The sequence below is a fragment of the Accipiter gentilis genome, chromosome 14, assembly GCF_929443795.1.
Source record: "Accipiter gentilis chromosome 14, bAccGen1.1, whole genome shotgun sequence".
Classification (NCBI taxonomy): domain Eukaryota; kingdom Metazoa; phylum Chordata; class Aves; order Accipitriformes; family Accipitridae; genus Astur; species Astur gentilis.
The window spans coordinates 6,412,697-6,440,037 of NC_064893.1; the positions used below are offsets into that span (position 1 = coordinate 6,412,697).

The window sequence follows — 27,341 nt, forward strand, 5'->3', positions numbered from 1 at the left end:
TGTATGGCAATATTTATGTTAATTAAGGGCCTTATTAATACTGTTGTTACTATTACCATAATACTATGTTCCACCCCGGTGCAAAGCTGAGGATGTAATGGCGTTTTGTAAAAAACTAAACGAGCCTCACAGTACCCATTCAGAGAAGGACGTGGGTTTTATCCAATTTACAAACTAGGAGACTGTGAGATCAAAGGGCTTTACAATTTACTTCTCTCCAATGAAATGGTAGTAAAGAGCCAAGAGTAAGGGATGGGACTCCTGATTCTTATTGCTCATATTTAGCTGCTGGACTACTACCTATGATGTTAAATTATTCATCATTTCTCACAAGGAAGGCAGGCATGCACTCACAAGAAAGGCTGTGTGCAAAAAAAAAAGGTTATCAAAGTATTCACACACTCTTTCAAAAGAGTTACCTATCTGACAAAAATATGCTGCTGTAACACATTTTCATGTGTAGGTAGCAATTCTTCTCTACATTCCAGGGCTGGAATCCTGCATGGGGAAAACTGAACTGCTCAGTATAATGTAAAAGACAGGCCTCATTAACTCTTGGACATCTTCTCATTTCTTGGTCATAAATCCTATTACCTTGTATTACAAACTGCCATAAAACTCACAGATAAAAGATAATTTATGCTCAGTGTACAGAAGCTAATGTTTCTGTACTCCTGAGAAGCACACAACCAGAAAATGAGAAAGTATGTATGTGAAACCTTAAGCCATTCATACTGAGCATGGCTAGCATGATAAACATGACTCTAAGGGCCTAATGCTCTTCAGCTAGGGTATATTCTAATGATAATTGATATTACCAAAATTTCAAGCATAAAATGTACAGACTGTTGCATAAAATATCCTGCTTATAAAGAGCGATTACTCCTTATTAAGAATTCAGGCTCTGCTCCCCCCCCCCCCAACTACAGAAAGAAATATGATGGCTATTCAGTACAGAGATACTTTTTTTTTCAATTCCAAACCACATTAGAAAATGCTTCAGAGCAGGCTTCACCTCCTGGAATTCTTACACAATTCCCGATTTCTGACACCTATCCTAATTAGTGTTGCATGGCACACAAAAACTAACAGCCCTTGGAGTTGGCAAAATCAAAGGCAGCTCAATCTCCTATTTGCTTTTTCTCTGGAGCAATTTGAAGTCTTCAGACTTCAGCACTGATTTTAACTGTGTTGGTTATCGGCTCAAAAGAATATTTTTCTTTAGTGAACACTGAGCAAAAGATGCATTACATTTACACTATTTGTCATTACTTTTCCTTTCCCATTCAGATGAGAGAAAATCTTTCGCTGTCAACTAACAACTTCTGTAGTTACAAACTATGTTCTCATTGCTTGGACCCTTCCATAGGTGCACCTCATTTCATGCCTGCTGTCTTTTCTCAAGTACTTGTTTAGTAATTTGACCTGTATTGAAATTAATTTATTTAAAATTAGAGACCTACAGTGTATACCTAGATCTCAGCCTACCACCCAATTTCTCCATAGAGTTCACGGAGACATGTATTTATGGGGTGTAATTGTTCCCACCTTTTTTCTCCTCTTCACTTCTCAGCATAGTTCATCCTTACAGGTCAGAAATGAATATAAAAGAGTTTACTTCCTTGTAGTTTTCCTCACTTTCCATGCCAAAACATTTTTATCAGTATATTTCAAAAACTTGCACTGTCTGTCCATCTATTTCCCTAGAGATGCCTCAATACTCAAAATGCCAATTACCCTTACATTCAGCACTTGGATAATTTTATTTGCTGATGAAAAAAGGCTTTGTTTACCTGGTCCTCCTTGCTTGGTAGTCTGCAGTGGATCCCAAATCAGGCATTGTCCTTGCTGTCTTCCTCTATCACCCTGAAGACTTTTAGCAAGTTTATAAGCCTGTTTCCTACAACACTGTGGACTCTTTACAAGTGTGTTGAATATTGATATATTTCTTTTGCTGTAGCCCTCTATATCAAAATTGTAATAATGCAAAATAACTCTTTCAAAACAATTACTTAATAGATTTTATGGTATACTTAGATATCTTACACCGTCCTCCTCTTAGTTTCTGCATTAGTAACTAAAAATTCAGCAGCTTGACTTGCTATTCCCCTTTGTATCCTTCCTAGGGATGTTACGGGATTATCAGTTTATCTGCTCAATCCAAACATTTTAGCCTCCTCCTAGGTACACATGATAGAGAACTAATACTAGTCTCCCGGTATAATGAACGGAGAACTAATGTTATTTTAAAGCAAAAACATGGTTATACTTTGCTTATATATTTTATCCAAAGAATCCAATGAAGACGAGATTCTTCTTCCCCAAGAGAGAAGGGTTTCAGATCTACATTTTATAGAAAAAGCAACATGCTCTTAACTTTATCATTTGCATTAGCGTTTGAATCTCAAAACCTTGCTTCATTTGTTACACAGTTTCCAGACTTGCGTTTGAAAAAGTCAGTGGATCTCCCACTGTGTTCAACTCCCTCCTACCTTGATTTTAAATTACAAAGGGGAGAGGGGAAGAAGAGAGAATGTCATGATTGCGGCTGTTTACAAGAGAAAAATATCATGCTGAACTCCATACGAAAAAAAAAAAAAAATACTTCCAAGCTTAGGATCCTCATTTCTTTCTGTGTATAAACTACTCACTTGATTTTTATCTAAACTATGCAGGATTAATGTTATTATCTGGAGGTACCACGGCAGTTGACTGAAGATGCTGACAGTGACAAGTTTAAACCAATGATGAAAAGCAATTTTGTGTCAAAGTTAGCATTGAGATTGTTTAAATGGCCTGCCCCCTATATCTGCCCTTTATTTCTGAATGCCAGAAACAGCCTGAAGTTACAGAAGTCAGTTACTGGCAATGCAGACTGACAGCAGGAATGGCAGAAAAAAATAATATCCTGTGGAACTCTCCCCATCAACAAAAAAGTATTAAATGCTTCTCATACGGTATTATTAAGAAAAGAACATTAAAAAGTTTCCAGCAAGCCCAAACAATTAGCAACCTCCTATTTCTATTTAAATGCACAGATCGTGAAGTTTTTTCAAGTTGCAAAGGGTTTAGTTTTTCATTGAAGACTCTTCTGAAAGCAACCTTTAGGCACGGCATTTTAAAGCCACTTATGGAAATGATGAATGAAAATAATTAAAAGCCTTTCCAGTCCAAGTATGCATTTTGTAACCTAAATTGGGAATTCTCCATCTTATTTCAGCTTTCCAATAGGTTCTTAGAAATATCCTAAAATTAAGTTACAGTGGTCAGTGAAGTACTGCGCCCACAGATCAATCACAAGTGAGTTACTCCTCACTTTCAGATCTGAACCACAGTTATCCTTTAGCCCCCTTTCCCCCTTACTCTGCTGCCTCTATCTATTTAGCTGTGCAACTAATGATCAGAGTCATTCCTCGTCATACTGGCAAATGAGCTCCTGTGCCTACTATCTTTCCTGCAGACACGGTGCTTCAAAGATGTTAATACAGCACCTGCCCCTGTGGATTTAAATCTATAATCTCATAGAACCTTATTAATGCTTTTTTTCAAATTACAATGAAGCACATGTGGTGCAGGGTTTTGTCAAATTTATCTGTGAATGTTATTTATTTTAATGAAATAAGCTGTCCAAGATAAAATGGGAAAGTTAGTTAAGCTTCTAGAAAACCTGACATCAGGAAAAGATATTTCCAAGCAAATAAATGAATCGCTGTTAGAGAAGACTCTTTGATGCTTAGATTTGCCTTTAATTTAAATCTTAGAAGTAGAAGCCCAGCAAGATCTTTTGTGTGTGTTGTTTTATGAATCAATAAATGGAATAACAGGCCTGAAAAACCACAAAAATAACACATCTTAAATAAATTCCCTCGTTGATGCTAGCTGGATTTCCATCATAATGAACTGCACCATTCAGACCACATAAGAGCTCTGCCTGACGTGTTTGTCAGGAACTCCCTCATATCTTCCTATTATAGCTTTCTTTTGTTTCTCTTACTGCAGACATCCTTATTGCTACTCAACATGCAAAAGGGCTGTATGCTAAATTTAAACTTTCTGGAATCTAATTAAAAAGGGTTTTTTTGGGGGTTTTTTGGGGTTTTTTTTTCCCATTTATAATCAAAATCCTATATTTACCCAAATTCAGTTTTCATACCTTCTGGATTTCTATGTTCCTCCCCTTTTAAACAAATCTATCCTGAACAAATTAAACACAAACTTTTCCGAGGCAGGAATGCAGAGCCCAGTCATTTGCTGTCCCCTTCCCTGCAATGTATTTTATATTTAGGCTCCCACCCTACAGAATACAATTAAGAAAATGAGTGTTTAATAGTGCAAGACCTACAGGGTCAGGGTGGGTGGAAGATCAGTTTTATTATGTAATAACTTTTCACAACACTTACAGGTTGAAGCAGGTAAATCAGTGAGCAGTCCTGGATAACTATCACTGGAAAAGGAGTGATATTTGTTGCATGAAAAAGTGTTTCCACTGATGCCATTGTTTGGTCAAAGCGTCCACCAAGTCCGCCCAAAGTTACAATCACATCGATCTAAAAGATAAAACAGAAATGGTCACCAAGAAAACTTTTCAGGTGTGATTTCTAGACCCTGAAAATCAACAATAAAATCACTCTGGGGAAAAAAAAAAAAAGAAAAAAAATAACTACTATACAAAAGCAAATGTCAAACACAGTTATTTACTCCCATTACCAATAAATACCATTATGTGATTTTTGAGGCCGAGTATTAAAGCTCAGTAAATTCATGGCCAACATATGGTATTTTTAAAAACAACATAACTGTTCTGCCTAAAATACAGTCCAGTCTTCCCAGGTACTTATCTGTCTGAATATATAGAGCCTAAGATATATCACTCCACATCTAAGGTCCTCAGCTAAGTATGGTATATCTGAACCTTAGCTTTGCCAGATCTTAACATCATTTCAGTATTATCCTCACAGTTTACAGAGCGAATAAAGGAAATTTCAGGTTAGGGCCTGTCGTTCTCGTTCCTGCCACACAGCATTTTAACGTACAAGCAATCCCACTCACATGCTGCTCTACTCAAGATTAGAAGTACTATTGAAGTAGGAGGTTCCATCCCAAGCGACTGGGACATCATCTCCCAGCTGTCAGGGACAGGAACAGGAGCACTCTCCTGTCCCAGTCCCAGACCCGCAAAGAGCACCACGTGACGGTAGGCATTAGGCCCCAGAGTTGGACTGCTGCTGCTCAGTTCTCTCACACTCCATCAAGACTCTGAATACTTTATTTCCTATAAGCAGAAAGGGAGTATTTAAAGGCCTTGGTTAAGAGCTTTTGGGTCCTCAGATAAAAGGTCACTGAGTGCAAAGTAGTATTATTATTACTTCCGTAATGTGGATCAGTTATGTTCAGTAATTGTATTTTAAAAAGCTACCACTGAGTAAGTCATATCTAGAGCCCTAACACATTGCAGCTCTGAAGTCTTTAGAATCTGCCTTGACAATGGCCATCTGGTGAAGTTTCCAACTTTATAGGGCTTAAGTCTATGGCTACTGTGATTACATGAAGTTTTACTCAACCCAGGAGCCACATAATGGTGCTCTGCGTAACTGGAATGATGTATTAATAGCATCAGCTTCTATTTTTATTACCAGGGCTAGGGCTTTATGATTCTGTTGAATATTGGTTTGCATGAAAATTAAGCTCTTTTCCTTTTGGTGAAGAATTATACCATCTTTCTCATCACCACCAGGAAAATACTTGAGAAGCCAGAATAGATCAATATAACACATTATATTAGCAGCAAACACTGAAACAAAAAAAATTATTCTTGTACTGCAGACAGCAGGTATTTTCTGTGCAGATTACAGATCACACAGACCTAACATACAACCAATAGAATATGAATGGTAGGAAAAGCTATCTTTAAACAGGAGACAAAACAGCAAAAGGTAAAAAGCATGTGTTCCCAGCTAAGCCATAATATCTTTTCCATTTTATTGATTCCAGTGTAGAAACAAACTGCTTTTGTTTGACTGGTGATGACTGTGATTTAAAAATCAATTCTCTGAAACTAATGCAACTAAAAAGACCCACCAACACCAGCTCCCTACCAGACAACTAGCAGTAAAAATGCTGCCCACCCCAATAGAGGTTGTGGGGAAAATCTGCTACATTAACCTGGAACTGCAGTGAAGCTAAGGTGGCTTTGCAAAGGATCAGGATCCACATGTATGTTTTTTTTTCTTGTGAGCAATGGGACCAAAGCTTAAATATTAGCCTAGCCTAGCCTAGCTTTCAAAAAGCCAAGCAACTACTGTATAGTTTCTTGGTATATATGTCTCACCATAAGTGAACTTGTTTCTTTTGGCTTTGATGTTTTCTACAGTTTAAAAGGTAAGAATGAAGGAAACACAGAGTTCCCTCTGACTTGTAATTAAAATGATGTAATAACATTCTGAACGTGTCGTCTTTCCATTGTAAAACTGTCAGTATGTCAGAAAAATCCTGCTTTGTTATTCACACATGTGTACTTACCATGAAGTACAGCACCAAACTTAAACAATGAAGTGCTCGGTGACTGCAGCTTTTTGTGATAGAGATTTGAAGAAAAACATAACAAAAAAAATACTTATGTATTTTAAAGTATTACAGAAGTCATCCTGAAGTCCTACTCCTTATTAATAGCAACAGCGCAGTGATCTTGTGGATTGTTTCCAAAAAGTAAGAAAACAAAACCAATCTAGCATGGAGTAGATCTGTTGAAAAGGCATTCATAAAATAGAGGCTTGGGGTTGTGGTGTGTTGGGAGAAGGCTAATAAATATATCTGAAAAGGGAATGCAGCTATTATTTAAGGTTTGCATGGATTGTGAAAATGAAAAACACAAATATGTGACAGGTACGCAAACAAAGCCAGATGGAGTATGAGAGGAGCAGGCAGAAAGAAAAGCTAAAATTCTGCACTTCTGTGATGGCTGACAGTCCTACTTTTCACTGGATAGTCTTGGCAGCAGTGACAGGCATCCAGACATTGTAGGGCTTTTAGAGCCTCTATTTGAAGGTCTAGGTATACACACTTTGTTTATTTAACAAAAACACAGAGAGACTAAGTCCAACAAAAACCTCAAGAGCCTTTTCATCCCAAAGCTATCACCACCATTAAAAAAAAAAAAATCAACTAAAAAAATCACAAACTAACAAAACAACCAGTTCCTTCCCAGCAATCACTGTTCCTCTTGCTCTGCCAAGCACTTAAGAAAACGGATGTGCTATGAAAGCACATACACGACTCTTGGTCATTCCAGAACCTAAGACAAAGTGAATACCAAAGCACAGGACATTTATATATTCCCATACTACAGACAGGAAAGGCCATTTATTTTTCTACTATGATTTCCTGTATAACACAGGCTACTGTTACTGTTAATCAGCACAGCAGGTAGCATTTGACTAACGCACTTCGCTTCAATTGAAATGTCCATGCTTCACTGAAATGTCCTGTCACCAGTCCCCTTACACAATTTGTTTTCACGGTGTCATTCATTTCCTGAAAAAAGGATATAAAATCCTAAATAACTACAAAGAACAGCTTGGATCATTGCAGGCATAGTGTAGAGGGCACCGTATTCTCTTAGACTATCTATAACCTGACTTAAATATATTGCACAACATCTTTAAAGGCTATTGAACTTTAATTTAGAAAGAGTTGAAGATCTAAGGGTGGGATTCAGTCATGTTTAAATGATACCTTTATACATTAGTATCTCTTGAAAGAGTTTTAGGAGTCACTACTAAACAGCAGGGCAGTTAAAAGGAGAAGGGAAGCATAAAGAAAGGCTTTGTGCCGGCAATTCAGGGATGTATTTCTTCCTTCCCCCACTAAACTGTAATTTAGAGGGTGCAGTAACCAAGAGGAGCCGCGGCTGCCACCATGTCAGAATGAAGTTGCTCAGGTTCCTGCTTCCACTCTCACAGCTGAAATGGACAACTTGCTGTAAACTGTTTGCAGGCTTGCTAAACACTATCTTTCTGTGAAAACTCCTGACATTTCTCTTTCTGGTATGGATGGGTTAAATACAAAGATTTTCACTATATGATTGAGGAAAACATATTCAAGGAGAAGGGTGAAAGGACACAGGAAGCTGGGAACTTGCCTGGGGTGGGTCAAAAGAGTGCAGTATCTAGCTTTGTAATGTTAACATCACCATGACATCTAAAAGCAAAGTCCAAGGCTCAAACTGACAGCAAAGGATGCCCATTCTTTCCAAAACTGTGCTCAGTTATCTCTGATAAGAAATCCTCTCCCCAGGGTATGGGTAGGGCTCTGGACAGATAACTCAAAGGATTTTCTTCCACATGAGCTCAGTTTCAGCCAGACAACTTGCAAACAAACATGCCTAAGTCTCAGAGAGGTGGGTAGGTGAATGGGAACACATTACTGACAACAACCGCTACCACTGAATGAATTGTGAAAAAGACCTCCCCTAAAGGAAAAAGGGAAGGCGACAATAATCAAGATGTTGTAAAAGGTCTGGAGCCATGAATAAACCTCCCTTCCTCTGAGACCATAGAGACGACCCACTGCTAATACGTAAGATATTTCTATGACAACTACAGGTCAGATATTGTATCTGATTCGAACATAGCTTCCTTTTATCACCTTCTCACGTCACCGATACCTTTTCACCTTCCACAGCGTTTCTTAATTTCCTATCATTCATAAGCCTATTCCTTTAATTTAATTTTTTTTGGGAATATGATATAGAGAATAAAATTATTGTAGTAACATGCACAATATGTTGAAGTATATGCTGAGATACATATATATTGAAGTATCTTATATGTTGAAAAGCAAACAATTAAGTAGTAGTGTGAATGCTACATTTATTACTACTTTATCACTTTGACACTTTATCAATTTTGACCAGTTTACAAGAAAAGCATTCTTTTTCTTCATAAGACAATTTTGTTAACTCAGGATATGGTTTGAAAATCCAGATATATTCTTTCTGGTCTCTGCATCAGCTTCAGTACTGAAGACTTCAAAACACAGCAAGCACTTTCCCTGATAACAAATGAGCCAGAGTAGATTTCAGCTTATTCTCCCATAGCTGTATTAGAGCTCTTGTGCTGGCCAGATCACAGTCATTTTTTTATATCATCCACAAAATTGCAATGTAAATTTAATGAACTATTAAAATCCCACAACCCAATGCTGAATATATAGCAAGATATAGTCCATTTTAGTTGATTATACTGGCTCTCTAGCTCAGTGTTTTACATAAAAGGTATGGCATTCATTTCCTATGGGAATGATATACCCAGCCACGCAGCAGCATCTGAACTTTGCTCAGGTAGAATCCTCTTTACTCTGGCCAGAATTTACTCATTGCTTCAGCCATCTGACTCTTCTTGGGAACAAGAGCTCTCAGCTGAAGGCTGCCATCCTGTCTGTGTACCTGAGATGATAACCTTCAGACAGCTTCATCGTGACCTCACTGATTCCACTAATCTTTGTATTGTATTGTTCCAGCTCCTTCACAAAGCATTTCTTGCTTCTTATGTTCATTTTCTTACATTTTTACTCAAGTACTTTCTCAATTTGTAATCCTTTTTATTTCAAATAAAAGGTTAATTCTTTCTGCTAATGACAATAAGCATGCAAACACATTGCATTTGTCTGCTTAAAACAAGCAACAAGTATGATGGTAAAATGGAAAAGCGGAAGATAATCTCAAAATCCAGTCATAGATTTGAGTAGCTGGAAGCATTTTAATCTTGTGTTTACATCTTCAAATGACTTGATTTCATTTCAGTGCTTTGGCTTTGCTCTCTCCTGCAGGTAAATGGAACATTTGAGGGTGAATATAACATCATCTGGCATAATTTTTGTGGAATGTAGACTTCATAACCATTGACTTAATTTTTCCTTAGTTACAGAAGCCTAACCTACAAAATCCACGTGAACTGCTGGACCCCAAGCAATCTGAGTTTGACTGCTTGCTCTTGTGCTGAATATTGCTGTATGACCTTGATCAAACAGTACTCCCTGTGCCTCAGGTAGAGTAGGGACAGCAATAACTCCCGCTCTGCTACTGCTGGTCAGCTGGAGCACAGCTCTACAATCCGTGCTGCGTGTGAGATCAGGGTCACTGGAATTCCTTATTGACTCAAATTTTCTGGGTGAAGGGCTTGTCCCTACTCCAGACTGTTACCATGCTGTTGTGAATAGGCAAAAGTGCACTAAAACTCTTAGAGCAATCTGTTCACTGAGGCTTTAGAGGAAAATGTGTGCTGGTTTTGACCCTGACACATTTATTCTATGCATGAGCAATGACTCCAGGACCATCAATCACATGTCTTCTGAAAAATCACAATATCTTCTCGTCTTTTAAAACAGTATGAAAAGACATTCACACGCATCAGGCTAACCTTTCTGTTCCCACAGCTGAACCTCTTTAATCCACAGTGCGTACTGCAGTACCACCCTCACAGAGATGTAAAACCAACCAACTGTAAACTATCACATCCCTAAGAAAGCAAGCCCTGGATTTGTATTAGCAGCAATGCAAAAGGCACTCAAAAGATTATGCTAAAATGGTCTAAAAAATCTCTTTAACGATCTCATATCCATGCACATCTAGTGCCAAAAGCTGCGTTTGGCACATGCTGTGTTTTTAATCTCTTTGTATACTGCCTCCAGGAGTAAAAAAAAGAAAACCAAACTAACTAAAAACTCCCATCAATGAACAACTCAAGGGAGGGAAAAAAGTGATCCTATCTTCATCAAGAGAACCTGTTTGTTTTCACATTTCACTTGACTCTGGCTGTCAGTCTTTACTGAAGTAGCCTTCCTTCCTCTCCCTCCAAGACGTTTCCATGTTGTCACAAGATCAGCAGGAAAACACAACTACAACCCACCACTTCCCTGACAGCAGGACCCCCACCCCACCGTGCTGATGTCATCCTACACTCCTCAACTAGAGCCAGCCTGCAGCCTGTGCTAAAGATTAACCCACTCCTGCAGGGTCAGCAGGTGGGAAGGGCACTGCATAGGGAAGAGGCTTTTTGCTGCAAAGACTCTCTCTAAAAGCCCCCGTTACTCCCCCAAAGGGAAACAGATCACTATCCAGATCAGGGAGCCTTGCCTGGACTGTGGCTTCTGCTGCAGCATGCTGGCAGAGAGATGGTCTTGTGCAGGAAGGTCCCTGGCTACTCAGGCCCTGTTGGATCAGAGACAATGTTCTGCCTGCTAGCCGACAAACAGGATATATATCCCAGGACACATACCAATGAGAGTCGGTGCACCTTTGCACACCTCCATGAGCCCTGACACCTTCTCTTTGATTTCCTTTACAGTCCTGTGGTGGGTTAACCTTGGATAGCAGCCAGGTACCCACTCTTTCACTCCTCCCCTTCAACAGGATGGGGAGAAAATAAGATGAAAAAGCTCATGGGTCGAGACAAGGACAGGGAGGTTGTCAGTTACCAACTACTATCACAGGCAAACAAGACTTGACTTGGGGAAAATCAATTTAATGTTTTGCCAATCAAAAATTAAGTTAGAGAGAAAAAAAAGAAAAAACTAAACCCACCTTTCCACCATCCCTCTTTTTCCAGGCCTACCTTCACTCCTTCATTCCTGACTCCTCTATCTCCCCCCTCCGCCAAGCAGTGCAGGGCAATGGGGGGCTGCGGTCAGTCCATACTAGCTCCTCTCTGCCTCTCCTTCCTTCTCATGTTGTTCCCCTGCGATAGCATGGGGTCCTCTCCATGGGGTACAGTCCTTCAGCAACAAACTGCTCCAGCATGGGTCTCCCACAGGCTGTAGCTCCTGGCAGGGGCCTGCTCCTGCACGGGCTCCTCTCCACAGGCTGCAGCTTCCTTCAGGGCACATCCACCTGCTTTGGCATGGGGCCCTCCACCAGCTGCAGTCTGGGTATCTGCTCCACCATGGTCCTCCACGGGCTGCAGGGTGGATACCTGCTCCGGCATGGCCTCTCCCCAGGCCGCAGCTCCCTCAGGAGATGGCTGTCCACCTGCTCCGGCGGCGGCTCTCCAGGGGACTCTCCGGGGGCGGCTGGAGCCCCCTCCTCCCGCTCTCCCCTCGGGGCTCGCAGGGCTGTTTCTCGCCCTTTTCCCCTCCCCGCCGGGCAGCCTTTTGCCCTCTTTCAGCTGCGCGTTCCCCGAGGGGCTCGGCTGTGCCCGGCCACGGGAGCCGGCCGTGTCCAGCCCGGGGCGGCCTCTCCTCACAGAGACCCCTGCAGACTCCGCCAGCAGCAGGGCACACAAACCCGATACAAGTCCCTACTTCAGCCTAACTAATAACCCTCATAGCTTAACTCATTATTATTTCTGCCTCTCTAGAAGGCTGAGATGAACATCAAGATGTGTCTCTCTCGGCCACAAAGCTCCCTTTCCTTTCCCACCACGTTTTCATGTGGTTTTATGTCAGCTCCTGCCCAGATGCTGGTCTGGGACCCTTGGAAAGCCTACAAAGGAGGTAAAACAAACCTGTGGTATTCCAAGGCAATGGGGTAGATCTTCTGTAGACAAGGGTCGCTGTATGAAACACTCCACCAGCAGCCCACAGGCGCTTATACCCAGATGAACAAAGAAAGCCAACTTCAACACTACGAGAGGGGAGATCTTTTCCTGTGGTTTCCTAAACCAGATATGTCTTTTCTTTAAAACTAATTTTCTGCCTATTTTTACTTCCATTCTGTCATGTTAAATATAGGTATCAAATTTTAAGGAAAGAATTGCAGATTTTGAAGGGAAAACATTCTGTACAAAATACAGAAAAGGAAATTAGAAAATCTCCATTTCCATTAAAGCATGATGCTATTTTTTTTTTACTTCATCTGAGTAAGAGGTAATGGCTCAGGCACTTTCCCTGCGTATCTTAACATTTAGCAATGAAGTCTGTATAAAAGACACCACAAATAATGCAGAGCTGTAGGGCATCCTCACTCTTGCAGCAGCATCTTAGAGGAGATAATGGCAAAAGACGCATTTGTGGCTAACTAGGATAAGACGTTAGCTCTGCTATTTAAAAAGTTTAAACTTGGGTTCACATAGGTCTGAAGATCTCCCGATAGCTCCCAACAGAACAGTAATATTTTCAGCTGGTCTGAACATTAATCTTCATGACGAACAAGGGGATAATAGCCTCTCCTATTATACTCAAGGGACAGATATAAGACCTGAAACTAAAGACAGAAATTTTTTCCTGTGTCTCTCAGGTCCTATTCTGTAAATGGTTCCTCTTTTGAGTGATTTCACTGAATACTTGGGCAGTACAGAATTATTATTTTTTTTTCCATGGGAGCACAGATTTGCAGAACGAAGTCTTGAATTTATACATTTGTTTCTAAGAGGCTGGAGATACTCTTATATTGAAGGAAGTAGGTTAGGATCTTGGATGCCAATTTTTCTCTTCAGAGTAGGTTCAGTATTTATAGCAGGTAAGCTAAACATAGCCTGAATAATGTCAGCTTACACCCATTACAGAAGCTATTTTATTTTTCTACACTGTCCTCTAGACCGTATAAATTTAGCCATGCACTTAAAAAGAAATGAAGCATGATTTCTTAAACTGGAGGCGCTTGTGAAGCTGTAAACATTTTATGCTCACATTTAATTTGCACAAAATATTGAGCTTTAATTGTTCAGTGCTTAGTTGTTCAGTTGTTTAAAAGGGAAGCTTGATGGGTTATTTAGGCAAGTTGAAGAGACCATCCTGAGTCTCCTCTTTAGCAGTGACAAAGTTAAATTAAAAGGTAGCTGATTAAAAAAAGAAAAGCATGAGCATCAGAACTAGCAAAGCCTGGTTGCCCGTGTGGCTCTGCTATGAAGACCCTTCAATCCCTACCTCTGTTGAGCTTGTGCCACTGAGTTTTTTACAGTGGGAATACTGTAGGGGTCCTTCACGTATTACCAGGCTGCCTCATTTTCATAATATTTGTGAAGAGTTAAATTACTGTAAGCTCCTTTGCCCCTTCTTGAACATTACTGGTGTCAGCCAAGAGGTCCAGAGGTAAAGGTCATGGAAAGTCAAAGGACTGCAGAAGACAGTGAGGCCTCAGGACTATAGGCTAAACCATTTCTATGCAGCACCAGCCACACACTTCTACTTTGCAGCAGTCTTAATACCTTGCTCTTCCCTCTGCCCTCAATAGTCCTTTCTAGGTAAGGAAAAGAAAAAAAAGGAGAAAGATCCACCACAGCTTCAAAAGATTTGACCAATATTACAACTTCACTGTTTCCCTTGACTGTTAAAAGGCTGCACAATGTTACAAAAAGAGGGAAAATGTCACGGGGGAACCCCCCCACCCCCCCCCCAAAACTGGTACGGAAGCATTCTTACATGCACTACTTAGGTTAAATAAGTTTCCTTGAACAGGATAAAAAAAGAAGCCACAGAAAAAGGTTAATTTGTTGACCCACCTACTGCTTGAAGGACCAGATCATTGCAGTTTATGAAGTTATGAAACTGTTCTCTCTAAAGCCAGTGTTTCTACACTCATGGATATAGAAAACTGCTAAAGGTTTTTATGAAACTATCTCACCAATAGCCAAAACTCTGTCATTTATTCTTGACAAGCATCTCCATTTAGTAGGAAGAAATCATATTTGAGATGTGAAAAATGTCCTATTATAATCTGCAGTTAAAATTTGCTGTACCAGCACAATTTTCTTGATATGCTTAATTACAAACGTATATGCCATTAACTAAACAGAATTTCATAAAAATACTCATAAATTACAGGAGATTTCATAACACCACAGTATTCATGTGTCGAGCAGAAAAAAAATAAACCAAGTTATTTATTAAAATCTCAGGCAACAAACTGAGTCCTTGAACTGCAGGGAAATTCCTTGTGTCAAAACCTATGGCTGTTCAAGATTTCCTGCTACAATATCCACCTCAAAGACTCTGACAATGCAAGTACGACAGTCTTTTGTGAATAGTGGTATGTCAGTGTAGCCTGACCACTTTCCCAGCATGGAGGCAGTTAGAATCATAGAATCATTTAGGTTGGAAAAGACCTTCAAGATCATCGAGTCCAACCATTAACCATGACCACTAAACCATGTCCTGAAGTACCCCATCTACTCGCTTTTTGAATACCTCCAGGGATGGTGACTCAACCACTTCCCTGGGCAGCTTATTCCAATGTCTGACAACCCTCTCAGCAAAAAATTTTTCCTAATATCTAGCCTAAATCTCCCTAGCCTCAACTTGGAAACAACCAGCCTGCCTGAATTGGGAGCTTTTGCTAGGAGTCAAGAAAAAAAGGAGAGTTTATCATCTCTGGAGGAAAGGGCGGGCAACTTGGGAGGAGTACAGGGATCTTGTTAGATCATACAGAGAGAAAATCAGAGAGGCAAAAGAAGCTAGAACTAAATCTGGCCACTATTGTAAGGAACAACAAAAAAATGTTTTTACAAATATGTTAACAGTAAAAAGAATCCCAAGGAGAATATCTATCCTTTAATGGATACAGAATGGAATGTAGCAAGCAGAGATGAGGAAAAGGCCGAGGTACTTAATGCCTTCTTTGCCTCAGACTTTAATAGGGAGACCAGTTATCCTCAGGGTACTCTACCCCTTGAGCTGGAAGGTAAGGATGAAGAGCAGAACATACCCCCCTTAATCCAGGAGGAAATAGTGACCTACTACACCATCTGGACACTCACAGGGACACACACTCTATGGGACCTGATGGGATCCATCCAAGAATACTGAGGGAACTGGCAGAGGTCCTTGCCAAGCCACTCTCTATCATCTATCAGCGATCCTGGACAACAGGGTTGGTCCCAGAGGACTGGAGGCTTGCCAATGTGACGCCCATTTACAAGAAGGGTTGGAGGGAGGATCCAGGGAACTTACAGGCCTGTCAGCCTGACCTCGGTACCGGGGAAGATTATGGAATGGTTTGTCTTGAGAGCACTCACATGGCGAGTTCAGGATAAGCAGCGGATCAGGCCCAGTCAGCATGGGTTTACGAAAGGCAGGTCCTGCTTGACCAACCTGATCTCCTTCTATGACCAGGTGACCCAACTAGTGGATGAGGCAAAGGCTGTGGATGTTATCTTCCTTGACTTCAGCAAGGCCTTTGGCACTGCCTCTCATGGCATACTCCTTGAGAAGCTGGTGTCTCATGGCTTGGACAAGTGCACTCTTCACTGGGTGAAAAACTGGCTGGATGGATGAGCCCAGAGGGTTGTGGTGAATGGCGTGAAATCCAGTTGGCGGTGGGTCACAAGTGGTGTTCCCCAGGGCTCGGTGTTGGGCCCTGTTCTGTGTAATATCTTTATCGATGATTTGGATGAGGGGATTGAGTGCACCCTCAGCAAGTTTGCAGACGACACCAGGTTGGGAGGCAGGGTTGATGTGCTTGAGGGTAGGGAGGCTCTACAAAGAGATCTGGACAGGCTGGATCGATGGGCAGAGGCCAATCATATGAAGTTCAACAAGGCCAAAGCTGTGCTCCTGTAAAGCAGAAGGGGCTGGAGGGGGGAGGAGAATCACCTCTCCTATCAAAAATAGTTAAAAACAGGACAAAATTGGTGGTTACAAAGGGAACAGTAAGTCACCTGTAGTAACCTCACATTTTCTGTTTCAAATATATTTAGCCTTTGACTAAGTTGAGAAAATAGTAGCTGGCTGCCTTATTAGCTTCCACAGTCTTGTTAAGGAGCATATTCTTGATCTCTCCCATCCCCTCAACTGCCTAAACAAATGGTATTTTTTCCCCTTGTTCTTCCCCTCCCCAAAGCTTGATATGCAGTTACTCTTTTTTAAACAAACAAACAAAAATCAATGCATTCTCCAGAAACCCCACTCTGCTTCTGCCTTTTTTCTTTACATTACCTTTATAGACCAAATACAAGCCCCAGCAGAGTATAAAAGGATTACGTAAGAGAATTTCTTAGTATGGGATGCACTGTGTTCTTGCAGGCACCCATTTTGCGTGAAACTATTCAAACACAAAGATATTCAGTGTGTCTTGATGCCCACACCTATAGTGAAACAGGTAGACAGCCTGCTTCCTTCACATGAAATTAGGGTGTTTCTCTTTGGGAACTGGCAGGTTCTGATATCCTGTATTACAAGAAATGTACTTTGCCATACCTTTACAATGGGAAGCCTTAAAATAATTCAGCAGTAGGAAAGATGGGTTACATACTGCATTCCTGGAAGGTGGATTTGGACCTTAAGAGTCACAATAGTCGGCACTCAAGGATATGTCTGTACACCCTATAGAAGGGATTTACTCCTGATGAAAGATATTATGAAATTCTACATTTTAGGAGTGGGAATTAACAGGAAACACTTTAGATCCATTTGTTTCTTTCTGACAGGAAAGGTTTATGAAGAGGATTACTATTAATAACTCATGAAAAACTTTTGATACAGTACTTGACAGTATAGAAACCTTTTCATTACACATATTTAACTTCCCCTAAAATACATCTCATTTGCATTTTCTATTCTCCTCCTGTGAGGCATTAAGAAGAAAAACTCAACAGTGCCACCAAAACTGAACAGGTTAATTCTTAGCCCTGCCTCCTATATGGAATTTGGAGATAGAGCCACAAACTTCAGGGTCCTTGTAAAAGCTTCACACTCCAGCTCCATGGCAGCTTTGGTATCTTCCAGACTGCCTCTCCCCTGTTCATGGTATTTAGTTACTTCCCTGTTCCCAGATCCTGGTAATGGCCTGTCCTTATTCCTAGGCTTTCCTTTAAAAGCTATTCCCGCTACTGTTCTGGGTCCCCAAAAGTTTTCAGAAATGAAAACAAGTAGTGATCTGACATGAAATTACCAACTACTAATGTGAACAGCAGAATTATGATTCAGTCAGGAACTGAAGCTGACATATTTACTGTTACAAAAATGTCATGTCATCACCAATAAGCTCAACTGATAGACAAAACCAATGCTAACCCAAACAAAACCTGGTACTTTCAATAACTATACCTTTTCTACATGGGACCGCTCTTTATGTAAAAAATTATTCTCTTTTAAAATATTTTCTGATTGTCATTTTAGAGTATTTTCCGTTTTCCTTCAGGGTCTATTTTCTTCATGTAAAGACAAACCAGAGAGTGCTTAATAAGCTGTTTGAACACTGCATAGCTGGAAGTGGTACATTAACATCATCCCTTCATTGTTTTCTCTTCAGCACTATAAACACAGGACTTCACTAACATTATGTTTAGTTTTGCCTCCTTCAACAGAAAAGAAAGTGGACTGATTTGACACTTTCTTTAAAAGGGCAAAGAGAAGAATGCTTGCATTCACTTAAAAGAAGTAATATCCGACAGATTGAACCCTTAAAATGTAATTTTAAGATGGAAATGTTAGTATAGTATCCCTTTGCTGCAATGGGTTTTTAGGAAGAGTTGGTTTGGATTTTTTCATATTGGCACTGATGCTTTTATCAATTTAAACACACTAACATCAAATCACTAAAAGGCATGTAGGTTTCAATAAAATTCATTTTTTATATCTTAAGCCCATACAAACCAAACGAGCTGCTTTAACTTTTTTTAAGCAGAAAAGATAATAAAGTTGAATGAAAAGTCCCAGAGCTTAGTTTTAAGACTAAATGGTATTTTAGATGAAACAGTTAAAGAAAGCAGAGTTTGTAACTCTGAGATGAAGATAATGACTTAAATTTATCTTTACATTATGAGGATTTTTCTTGGACCTGCATAATTGATAAACACAATTCCACTTCTCACTGGTGTGAGCTGCTATGAGCTGCCTGTGACAGGGACACTGCTATGGAAATAGCACTTGATGAAGATTGGGAATTGGAGGATCACCCCCAGCTGTACCACTAGTATGCTGAGAGACTGGACAAGTTGCTTCTGTACTTCTGCTTTCTGACTTGCAAATCAGAGATAATCGTGTTCACTTTTAATGAAAGATCTGTTGATCTCTAAATAAGAGATATTTTAAGTATTCCTATCGTTTTGCCAGTTCAATTGGTTTCCTGAAATAGCTTGTGTTACATGACAGAAAATTAAGAACAGAAAGTAGTACCAGACAGAAATTACTGTAAATAAGTTTACTTGAAGTTCTTATAATGTAGAAAGGAAAGTACTCACATAACCACAGAATGGATAAAATTGTGATTAAAGCAGTAAAGCAATATGTGCACACCTAAGTGTTCAATAGACCATAAACAATGTAAAAGAAACACATGGCAGAAATAAAGACAGAGTTATTAAGACATTAAAAAAGCATCACATAGGGCCAGGAAGGTATACTGCCAGGAAATTTGTGCTTTTATATACATACATGCACATGCATGTTTGTGCATGCATAATCACAGTCATGCAGAAAGATAAAGAGAAATATCTAACAACCTTTAGGTTGGAAAGAAACTTCAGGAGTCACGATTCTGTTGGTGGTACTTCACTGCTTCACCCATCCAATACAATGCAATTCACAAATGAATTAGGGCTGTGGAGAGGGAAAATTAAGACTGATTCTAGCTTGCACTTATAAAGGGTACTGTTTGTTCTAACATTCACTGCAGTATGTAATTATAAATACATATAATTAGGTGTCTTAGATACCACAAAATGAACCCAATGCTGCTTTCTGCATGACTTGGCTATGCAATCAAAATATACGATGTAAACCAAAAATGAATGGCCCTGAGGATTCAGAAACTATTCTAAGAGTTTTTATTTGAGACATAAGGAAAAAGCAGTTATGAATTTGGCTAATTATTCTACAAGACAGACTTACTGCTGTATATTGAACAAGAAGTTAAAGAACTAACAGGGTGTTTCTTCTCCCAGATTTGTGTCTCAGTTGACCATCAACTCCAATTGCATCTTTCCTTGTGGTAAAGGCATTTCTAAGGCCTCTTCTCAAACTGAATTCTCCAACAACTAGTAAAATTCTAACTTTGCAGCATTCTCTCTTGCAGGGAAACTGAGTGTCTATCTCACCCTCACCCCCACCCAGGTGACCTCTGAGAAAGCTTGCTGTTTGACATGATTATCTTTCAGTACTTTATTCCTCTACTTAAAAGTTATTTGCTCAAAAGCTATTTGGGTGAGCAGGAAGCAAGAGAAGGAGGAGAATGGATGTGCAGAGACATGGAAAGTAAATTACAGAAACTTAATTCCTTTGAACAAAATATTGCCCCCATACGTTCACGTGAGCTCAAAAACCTCCTTGACATAGAACTTCCGTAGAGGTGACTGATAAATAAGAGTAGAAATTTTAAATGTTCAGTATAGCAGATAAATGATAACTTATTCTCTAACCATCAGAGGAACATCTGTGTCAAATATCTCAGCTCCTCACAGTTGAATTTCATCCAGACAAACTATGTCACAGGATTGTGGATCCATGGTATACATTGAATGTAATTAATTTCTTAGCTTAACATATTGCTACCCAGAAAGAGCAGCAAACACAGCATGACTGTGTTATCAATTTTTTTTTTTTTTTAGATACTAAAGAGATACTTTGCTTGTTTAGTAATTTCAACTATAAATCACAGGGAAATAGATTTGTAGTTTCTCTTTGTCATATTCCTCTTTGACAAGTGCTCTGGATAAGCCAAACAGAGGAGGTAAAAATCAAAGCTGGAGACATACATATTTTTCCCGGAACCAGAAAGACACATTCCACGTAGTTAATACTCTCAGTTAAAAGGAAAGCTTTTGTAATCTTTTTTTCCAGAAGGAAAAAAACCCACATTGTGACATGCAAATTTGTACTTCAGGCCAAAAATGAAAATGCAGATGAAGAACCCCTTCTCTATCCATTTCTAGTTTTCAGACCCTGGCCCTTCTTTTCTTCTCAGCTGCATGTACTTCCCAGGTGACCACAGAATTCAATGGCAGCTTTCTTCTCTGAAGAAATCTGCATTCTCCTCAAAGATTTTAGATATATGGCTTGAACAGTCTGTTTCCTTACCACTTGACATTTTTTATGCCAGAATGTTACCCATAAAGATGATGAAATTAAATGCAAATTTAGGTATTTAAAGAGGCTAGAGTTTCAGCGGAGCCAAGTGGTTACATCCACGGACTGAGGCCAGTATATGTTGCAAATGGTCAGAATCTCTGTGTTACTGGGGGACCAGGCATCAAGCTAAGCACTGCATTATCAGGACATACAGAAGACTCACCAAGCCTCCTACTAACCAATTATACCTAACATTTCTGAACACGGGGCAAATTGGAACCCAAACTAGTAACTTATACAGTTGTGATACAGTTTTGGGTTCCATTTGCTTAAGTTTCATGTATTATTTCCCTAAGTTGAATCAGCGACTTCGTGAAACTCCTTATGTCAGAAAATGCAAAAGACCAAAAATAGAAATGCATGCTTTAGGTAGCGTACATGAATCTGCTGATAGTATCTTACTATGTTTTATGTAACAGACACTGCAAGCAAGAAGCAGCTAGGATTTAATGAACATGGTACTTAGTTTTAGAAAACATATCTGTGTTACTTCTTGCACCTCTGAAAAACTCAGACTGTATTTAAAGCACATCTTACATGTAACAGCATGAAAATATAACTGAACTGAAATCTTAGGAATAGTGCATTGGCATGAAGTCTACACTATTACTGCAATTACAATCTGTCTTGTACTTTACAAATATCATCAAGGATTACAATGCAGTATCCTTTAGCCAACTTAACAGGGTTTTACTTAGGAGAGTGATCAAAGAATTCAAAGTTTTACAAATAGGCTACTTATTGTTGAAACACATCTGTAGCTGTCATGTTCCCATTGCTCTTATTTTAACCACACATTGATTATTCATTATAAAACCTCTTGTGATAGCTTAAAAAAATCCTTCTATAGCAATAGCTGGGATTTGATAACGAACCGAATCCAGGAAACGCTTGAGTTCTCCTTCATTCTACAGGTAATTCTGTTAAGAGGGAAGCACCTTACTTGCCAAAGTCAAAACAAATCCTAGGCGTAGGTGGCTCATCTGTTCTGATGGCACTTATTATCATTCGTGTCCTAGATGGCAAGACAGCCCTCTGTGTTCTTGTGATGATAAATTATAGGGGGAAAAATATAAGCTATCATATAAAAGTTTCCTGCCTCACAGCCAGACAAATAAGAGAAGTGTATGGAGAAACCCTCCCATCTCTGTCTACACTGATGGGGAAAAAAACCTGACGAACAACAGTATGTATTGAGGGCAGCAAGAGGAGACACAACTGCAGATGGGCGTTGTGCAACAGCACTCTGAAACGTCCCATGGACATATATTTCCTTTAGAAGATCAAGACATTTCCAAATAGCTTAAGCAAAACCTGGTTAATTATTTATCAGCCTGGAGTGAGGAGAGAAGAAAGAGGGAGTGGTATTGGCATTTCCATGCCTTTCTGCTTTGCTGGAGTACAGTGATCTCAGGAAGTCAGGCAACTTTCCTACCCTGCTACAATGAGAATGGGAAAAGAGGAGGTTTACACATCTCCTTGCATCTTGTGCTGTTGTTTTCATTTTCTTACATGACTCTTACCCTCACTGTTGGTAAGAGGATGCAGCAGCTGTTTCCTCTCAGTTCCTTTTACCCATACGTATAGAGCCGAAGAGAGAGCTCAGCCCTTACGAATGACTGCTCCATGGAGAGGAAAGGGCAGCAATCCCAAGAGCACATCTGCCATCGACTCATCATGTTGGAAATTCCCAAGGAATTTTAACGTTGCATCTCAGAGAGATGAAACAAGTGGGCCTCCAAAACTGAACTGTGGAAGGGGAGGGGGAATGTTGTCTCCTTTGCCTTTCCAATGAAATGAGCAGCTGACAACTCCATATGGCTCCTTTTAAGTTTAGTGCACTGCTTGCTCTGCAAAGGTTCCCTTTGATTCCAGGGGAACCTTTTGCAGAAGGAGGTATTGCTTACCATACATAATATTGGCAGGATAAGATTCCCCCTCCTATCTCACCTTTTGGAGTGGAGAGGAAGGAGATGAACATCAAGGCTGAGCGTGCCAAGACTTGAAAATATATTTACATGCTGAAGTGGGACTCTTGCTTTGAACATCAGCCACAACAGCTCTTCTGCACTTTGGGTAGTTCATTAACAGAGATCAATACAAGCTGCCTTTTAAGAAAGCCAATGCTTGTTCATTGACACACTGCATAATTCCTTTTAGCAAAAGCGTCAATGCTTACAAGGTGTGCAGTAAATTATGGCAAAACCGCAGAATGGCAAGGCTACAGAAAATATTGTTTCATTTCAGTGCAAACTTAAAACATAAACTAAATACATTGAGAGGAAGAGTAATTACTAAGAATCAGAGACAAAAGATGTGTTGCCTTTACCTGGAGGCTGTTCTTCTCTATCTTCTTCTGGAGTATCTGCAGGCACTTGGTGAAATCTGTGAGGTCCTGATCCATGGTCTCAATTAACTCACATCCCTAGTGAAGAAGCAGCAAAACAGAGAGAAAAAAAAAAATAATGTCAGTCATCTTTCAATTTTGAGAACTAATGCTGTCTTTGGTGAAATTAACTGCAGCCAAGAACTCTTGAAAGACTCTGCATGGAGATGCAGAATTAAGTAAAATACTATTATTCTTGCAGAGCCCAAAGACTGTCGGTCCCAGCTGAACAAATTATTATGAAACAGCAGTTTGATAGGCACAGGAGTAGATATTCAAAACCCATCGAGTAAATTTGTGAGTTTAGATAAGCATGTTCTACTATGCTCTGCTGGATTGACAAGTTCTGGTATAGAACTGGGTCATCAGTAACTTTCATGATCAGGTTCCAGGAAAATGACTGTCCTCTCTGGTGCTACAGTTACTAGGTTTCTGTTACATATATTCAAATGTGTACCAATGTAAGCATACAAAAGTGTTCAAGCTTCCGGGCACCAGTGCACAGTACTAGTTAATTTGCAGTGATACAACAATTTCCTTGCAGTGGGGTAATATGGATGAGAGCATGTTAAAGTGGAGAAGAGCATGGGTTCAGATTTCTTAATTGAGAACTAAAGCAATTCCTAAGCCTCTGATAAAAAGCTGAGTAAGGAAAAGTGGAGTATATCTACCACATAAAGTCGCTATTCAAAGAGGTTTCAAGGATACAAAATAAACAATACAGCCGCATAAATTAAAATAAGAACAATACACAATGGATTTAGAGGTTCCCTCTCCTACCACTTCAAGGTCCCCTTAAAAGCCTCCTAGCTTTGTCTTTATCTGACAGATTTTATGTTTCTGCTATACACAATAACAACTGATAAGAGAAAAGTATACAGACTACAGCATCTTTGTACATGTGCCTGTGTGTATAAAGTACATCAGAAAAAAACCCCAAACGTTAAAGTTGCTTCTACCTTAGTGGTAAAAATAAAGGCACAGAAGACAAAATTTTCCATATCAGTGTGCATGGATGGAGTTTAGTGGACTGCAGCCAACAAAATAATGAGCATCCAATAGGAAGACATACATTATCACCGAAATGCTTCCCCGCACAGCCAGAATGCATATAAACCAAACAAAACCATCATGCAGTAGGGGATTTGGATGAAGTGGAAGAGATAAGGGAGGAGATAATGGCATGCTTTTTATTATACATCTTCTCTTCCCTCCTCAAAAACTTCTGAAAGGAAACCTGGTCAAAAGCTGTAGCCTTTCTGATACCTATTATTGCTCTAAATACCTTTTCAAGTAGTAATAACAGGCCCAGTGAGGTGAAGCAATGCTGCTGCCACCATGAAGAGGCTAGGGAAAATGCAGCTGGAGCCTGGACTCAGTGCTAAGCGTCATACAATTTGAAGAGCTGCCATGTCTCCACTCTTCACCAGGAAAAGCCGAAACATAAAATTGGCAGGGGGGAGAAGGGACACAAGCCATCTGGAGTCCGTAATGAACATGTGAGTTGTGCAACACCAGCCAGAGACACCAAGGGAGCCCAAGAAAGGTATAGGGATGTTCAGGCCCACCAAGAAAGCTCACAGTTGGATCTGAAAATTACTGAAGGCAATTTGTTAATCAAAACCACTCTAAATGAAAAGATGTCTCATTCAGTAAGAACGGGGTGCTCTCAGACAGTCTCGTTATCAGCATTGATAGTGGCAAGAGAGACCATGCTGTGAGAAACTGAACAGACAGAACCTCCCCATTCTTTCACAATCTGCCTTTGAACAGCACAAGAACGTGACAGATGAAGACTAAATCAATGGCAGGGACAAGTACTGCTGAGCATGGGGGAAGAGACAGAACCCGAGTTACCAGTTCTTAAATTAGCAGTAGAGAAGGAAGGTCTTTTATCTTTTGCCAGGGCCATTCCTTGGCTTCACAGCGCTGGCAGAAGTAAGTGGTTTATAGGTACCAATATATAAATAAAAGATTTAAACGCCACTCTCCTCCAGCACTTTGAAATACTCCTTCCTGCAGTCACTAACAAGCCTGATCTCCTCCTTGGACAGTCAGGTTTTGGCAGCTGCAGGTAGGCTGCAATTCTGCTTTCCACCCAGGGAAGACCAAATTGTCTGTGTTTTTTTCTTTTTTTAAGTGATGATCTACAACAGCTCAAATTATTTTATTATTTTGTGCTTTCTACTATTAAAAACATTTCACTTGAAGTTAGTTCTTGCCTAGCTTCTCAGGATGTTCTTTGATAAGAAAAATATTTCAGAGCAAGTACAAGGTACCACCAAGGCAAGATAACATCAGCATGGTGGCTGGAGAGCACCGTAGGTCATCTACCACAGCTCCAGAAGAAAGCCGTGATGCACCACACATAGACATCCTACGTTCAGACCTGCTACTGTCTTTTGCCCATATTCAGAATAAAAGGCCTCAAATACACGTCACAGAGGTGCAATCTAAATGTGTAAACAGGATGTCAAATACACAATTCATTAAAGGCAGGTCACTGTACCCATGATATTGATACCAAGAGGGTACTGTGGCAGCAGTAACTAAAAACGAAACTTGGCTCAACAGTGGTATCCTGAAACTGTTTACTCACTGTGTGCACCTTTGACACTTCAAGCAAGTACTGCTGTAGTTCATACTGAAAATTTTTGACAGAGTACCACCGTTAAAGCCACTACTTCCTTCAAATTAAACTGTGATTTCTCATTCTCTTTCCACATCAAGCAGATAACCAATTCTGGAATTGGCAGAGATTCAGAACTGCTCCTTTTGACACAGTGGCAAAGAGACTGGCATGGTTAGACTGTACCGGGGAAGTGGACAGGCAGCAGCACTCGCATCTTCCTGCATCCTCTTTATAGCCTCGCTGGAATTAATATCTGTGCAGTTCATGTTCACTGATGGTAAGAGAGTTTTAGATAAATCTGTTGCTCCTGACATATCAAATCCAATATTTTATACCACAGAATTGGATGACAATTCAAATGCTGTTCTTGTTATCCTTCACCATATTATTCCCGAATGACAAAAACCTTGAAGACAGAGCTCTCCGATGCAGCCAGGGTTTAATGACAGTATAACAATTGCAAGATAGGCAATAACACTTTTATTTTTATAGATACCTGCTCAACTTAATAACATTAACCTTTGGTAAGAAACTTAAAAAGCCAAACAAATTTAACATTAGGAAAGGTTAGAAAAATCAATACCACACAGCAGGAAAGAAAACTATAGATTGCATCTGATGACGATGTAACTTTGCTGAATGATAGGATGAGGCACACAGAATTAGGCTTTGGCTGTTCTGCCTTATTATAGCAGTTATGGGAGGCACATTGCTAAAGAAGGAGGAGTGTGCCAGACAAATGTAATAGGATTATTGAACCCTATATTTCAGACGGACACTGAAATCAGACAGGCACTGAAATGTCAATCTGAACATCTCAGCATTTCTCCCATTTTTAGAAATACTATGCATCACAGCATGTGTGTTTGAAGATAGCAGTGTGCAGGTGTCCATTCCCCCATGTCCTTATTAATCTCTTATTACAAGAAAGTCATGTTTGTTCTTTCTCTAATCTTTCTAGGCATGAGAATATAATTAGGACAGAATGCATAAAATATCCTAATTTGTACTCTGTCTCCAAGACCCTCCTACAGCAAGCCATTTGAGTCTATCTTTTGAAGCCTGTGTCTGGCTGTGCTCACTGAGTGCACCAGTGATGTCCAGTTCAGTCTTTAACAACTCCTGTTGTACTGAGGCTCAATTTTGAGGTATCAATCTCACCACAGATGCACTTATGTATAGTGTTAATAGCAGACACAGGACAACCATATATCCTCAGGTTAAAAGAGAAGGAAGACAGCTTACAGAGCCTCTCAAAACTACAGGACAGACAAATAAAGTTTAGGGAACCTATATAAATTAGATGGTATTTCTAAACATTCTCCTTCC

General features: G+C 39.9%; 1 protein-coding gene across 2 annotated transcripts in view; it reads right to left on the reverse strand.

The window, feature by feature from the left end:
* TPK1 (thiamin pyrophosphokinase 1) overlaps positions 1-27,341 on the reverse strand; it is a 321,987-nt gene that overhangs the window by 109,787 nt on the left and 184,859 nt on the right. For both annotated transcript variants that reach the window (XM_049816398.1, XM_049816397.1), the window contains 2 exons: positions 23,324-23,419; positions 4,401-4,547 (listed from right to left, as the gene is read on the reverse strand). In XM_049816398.1, the coding sequence (XP_049672355.1) occupies positions 4,401-4,547; positions 23,324-23,419 (243 nt within the window). The remainder of the gene's footprint in view (positions 1-4,400; positions 4,548-23,323; positions 23,420-27,341) is intronic.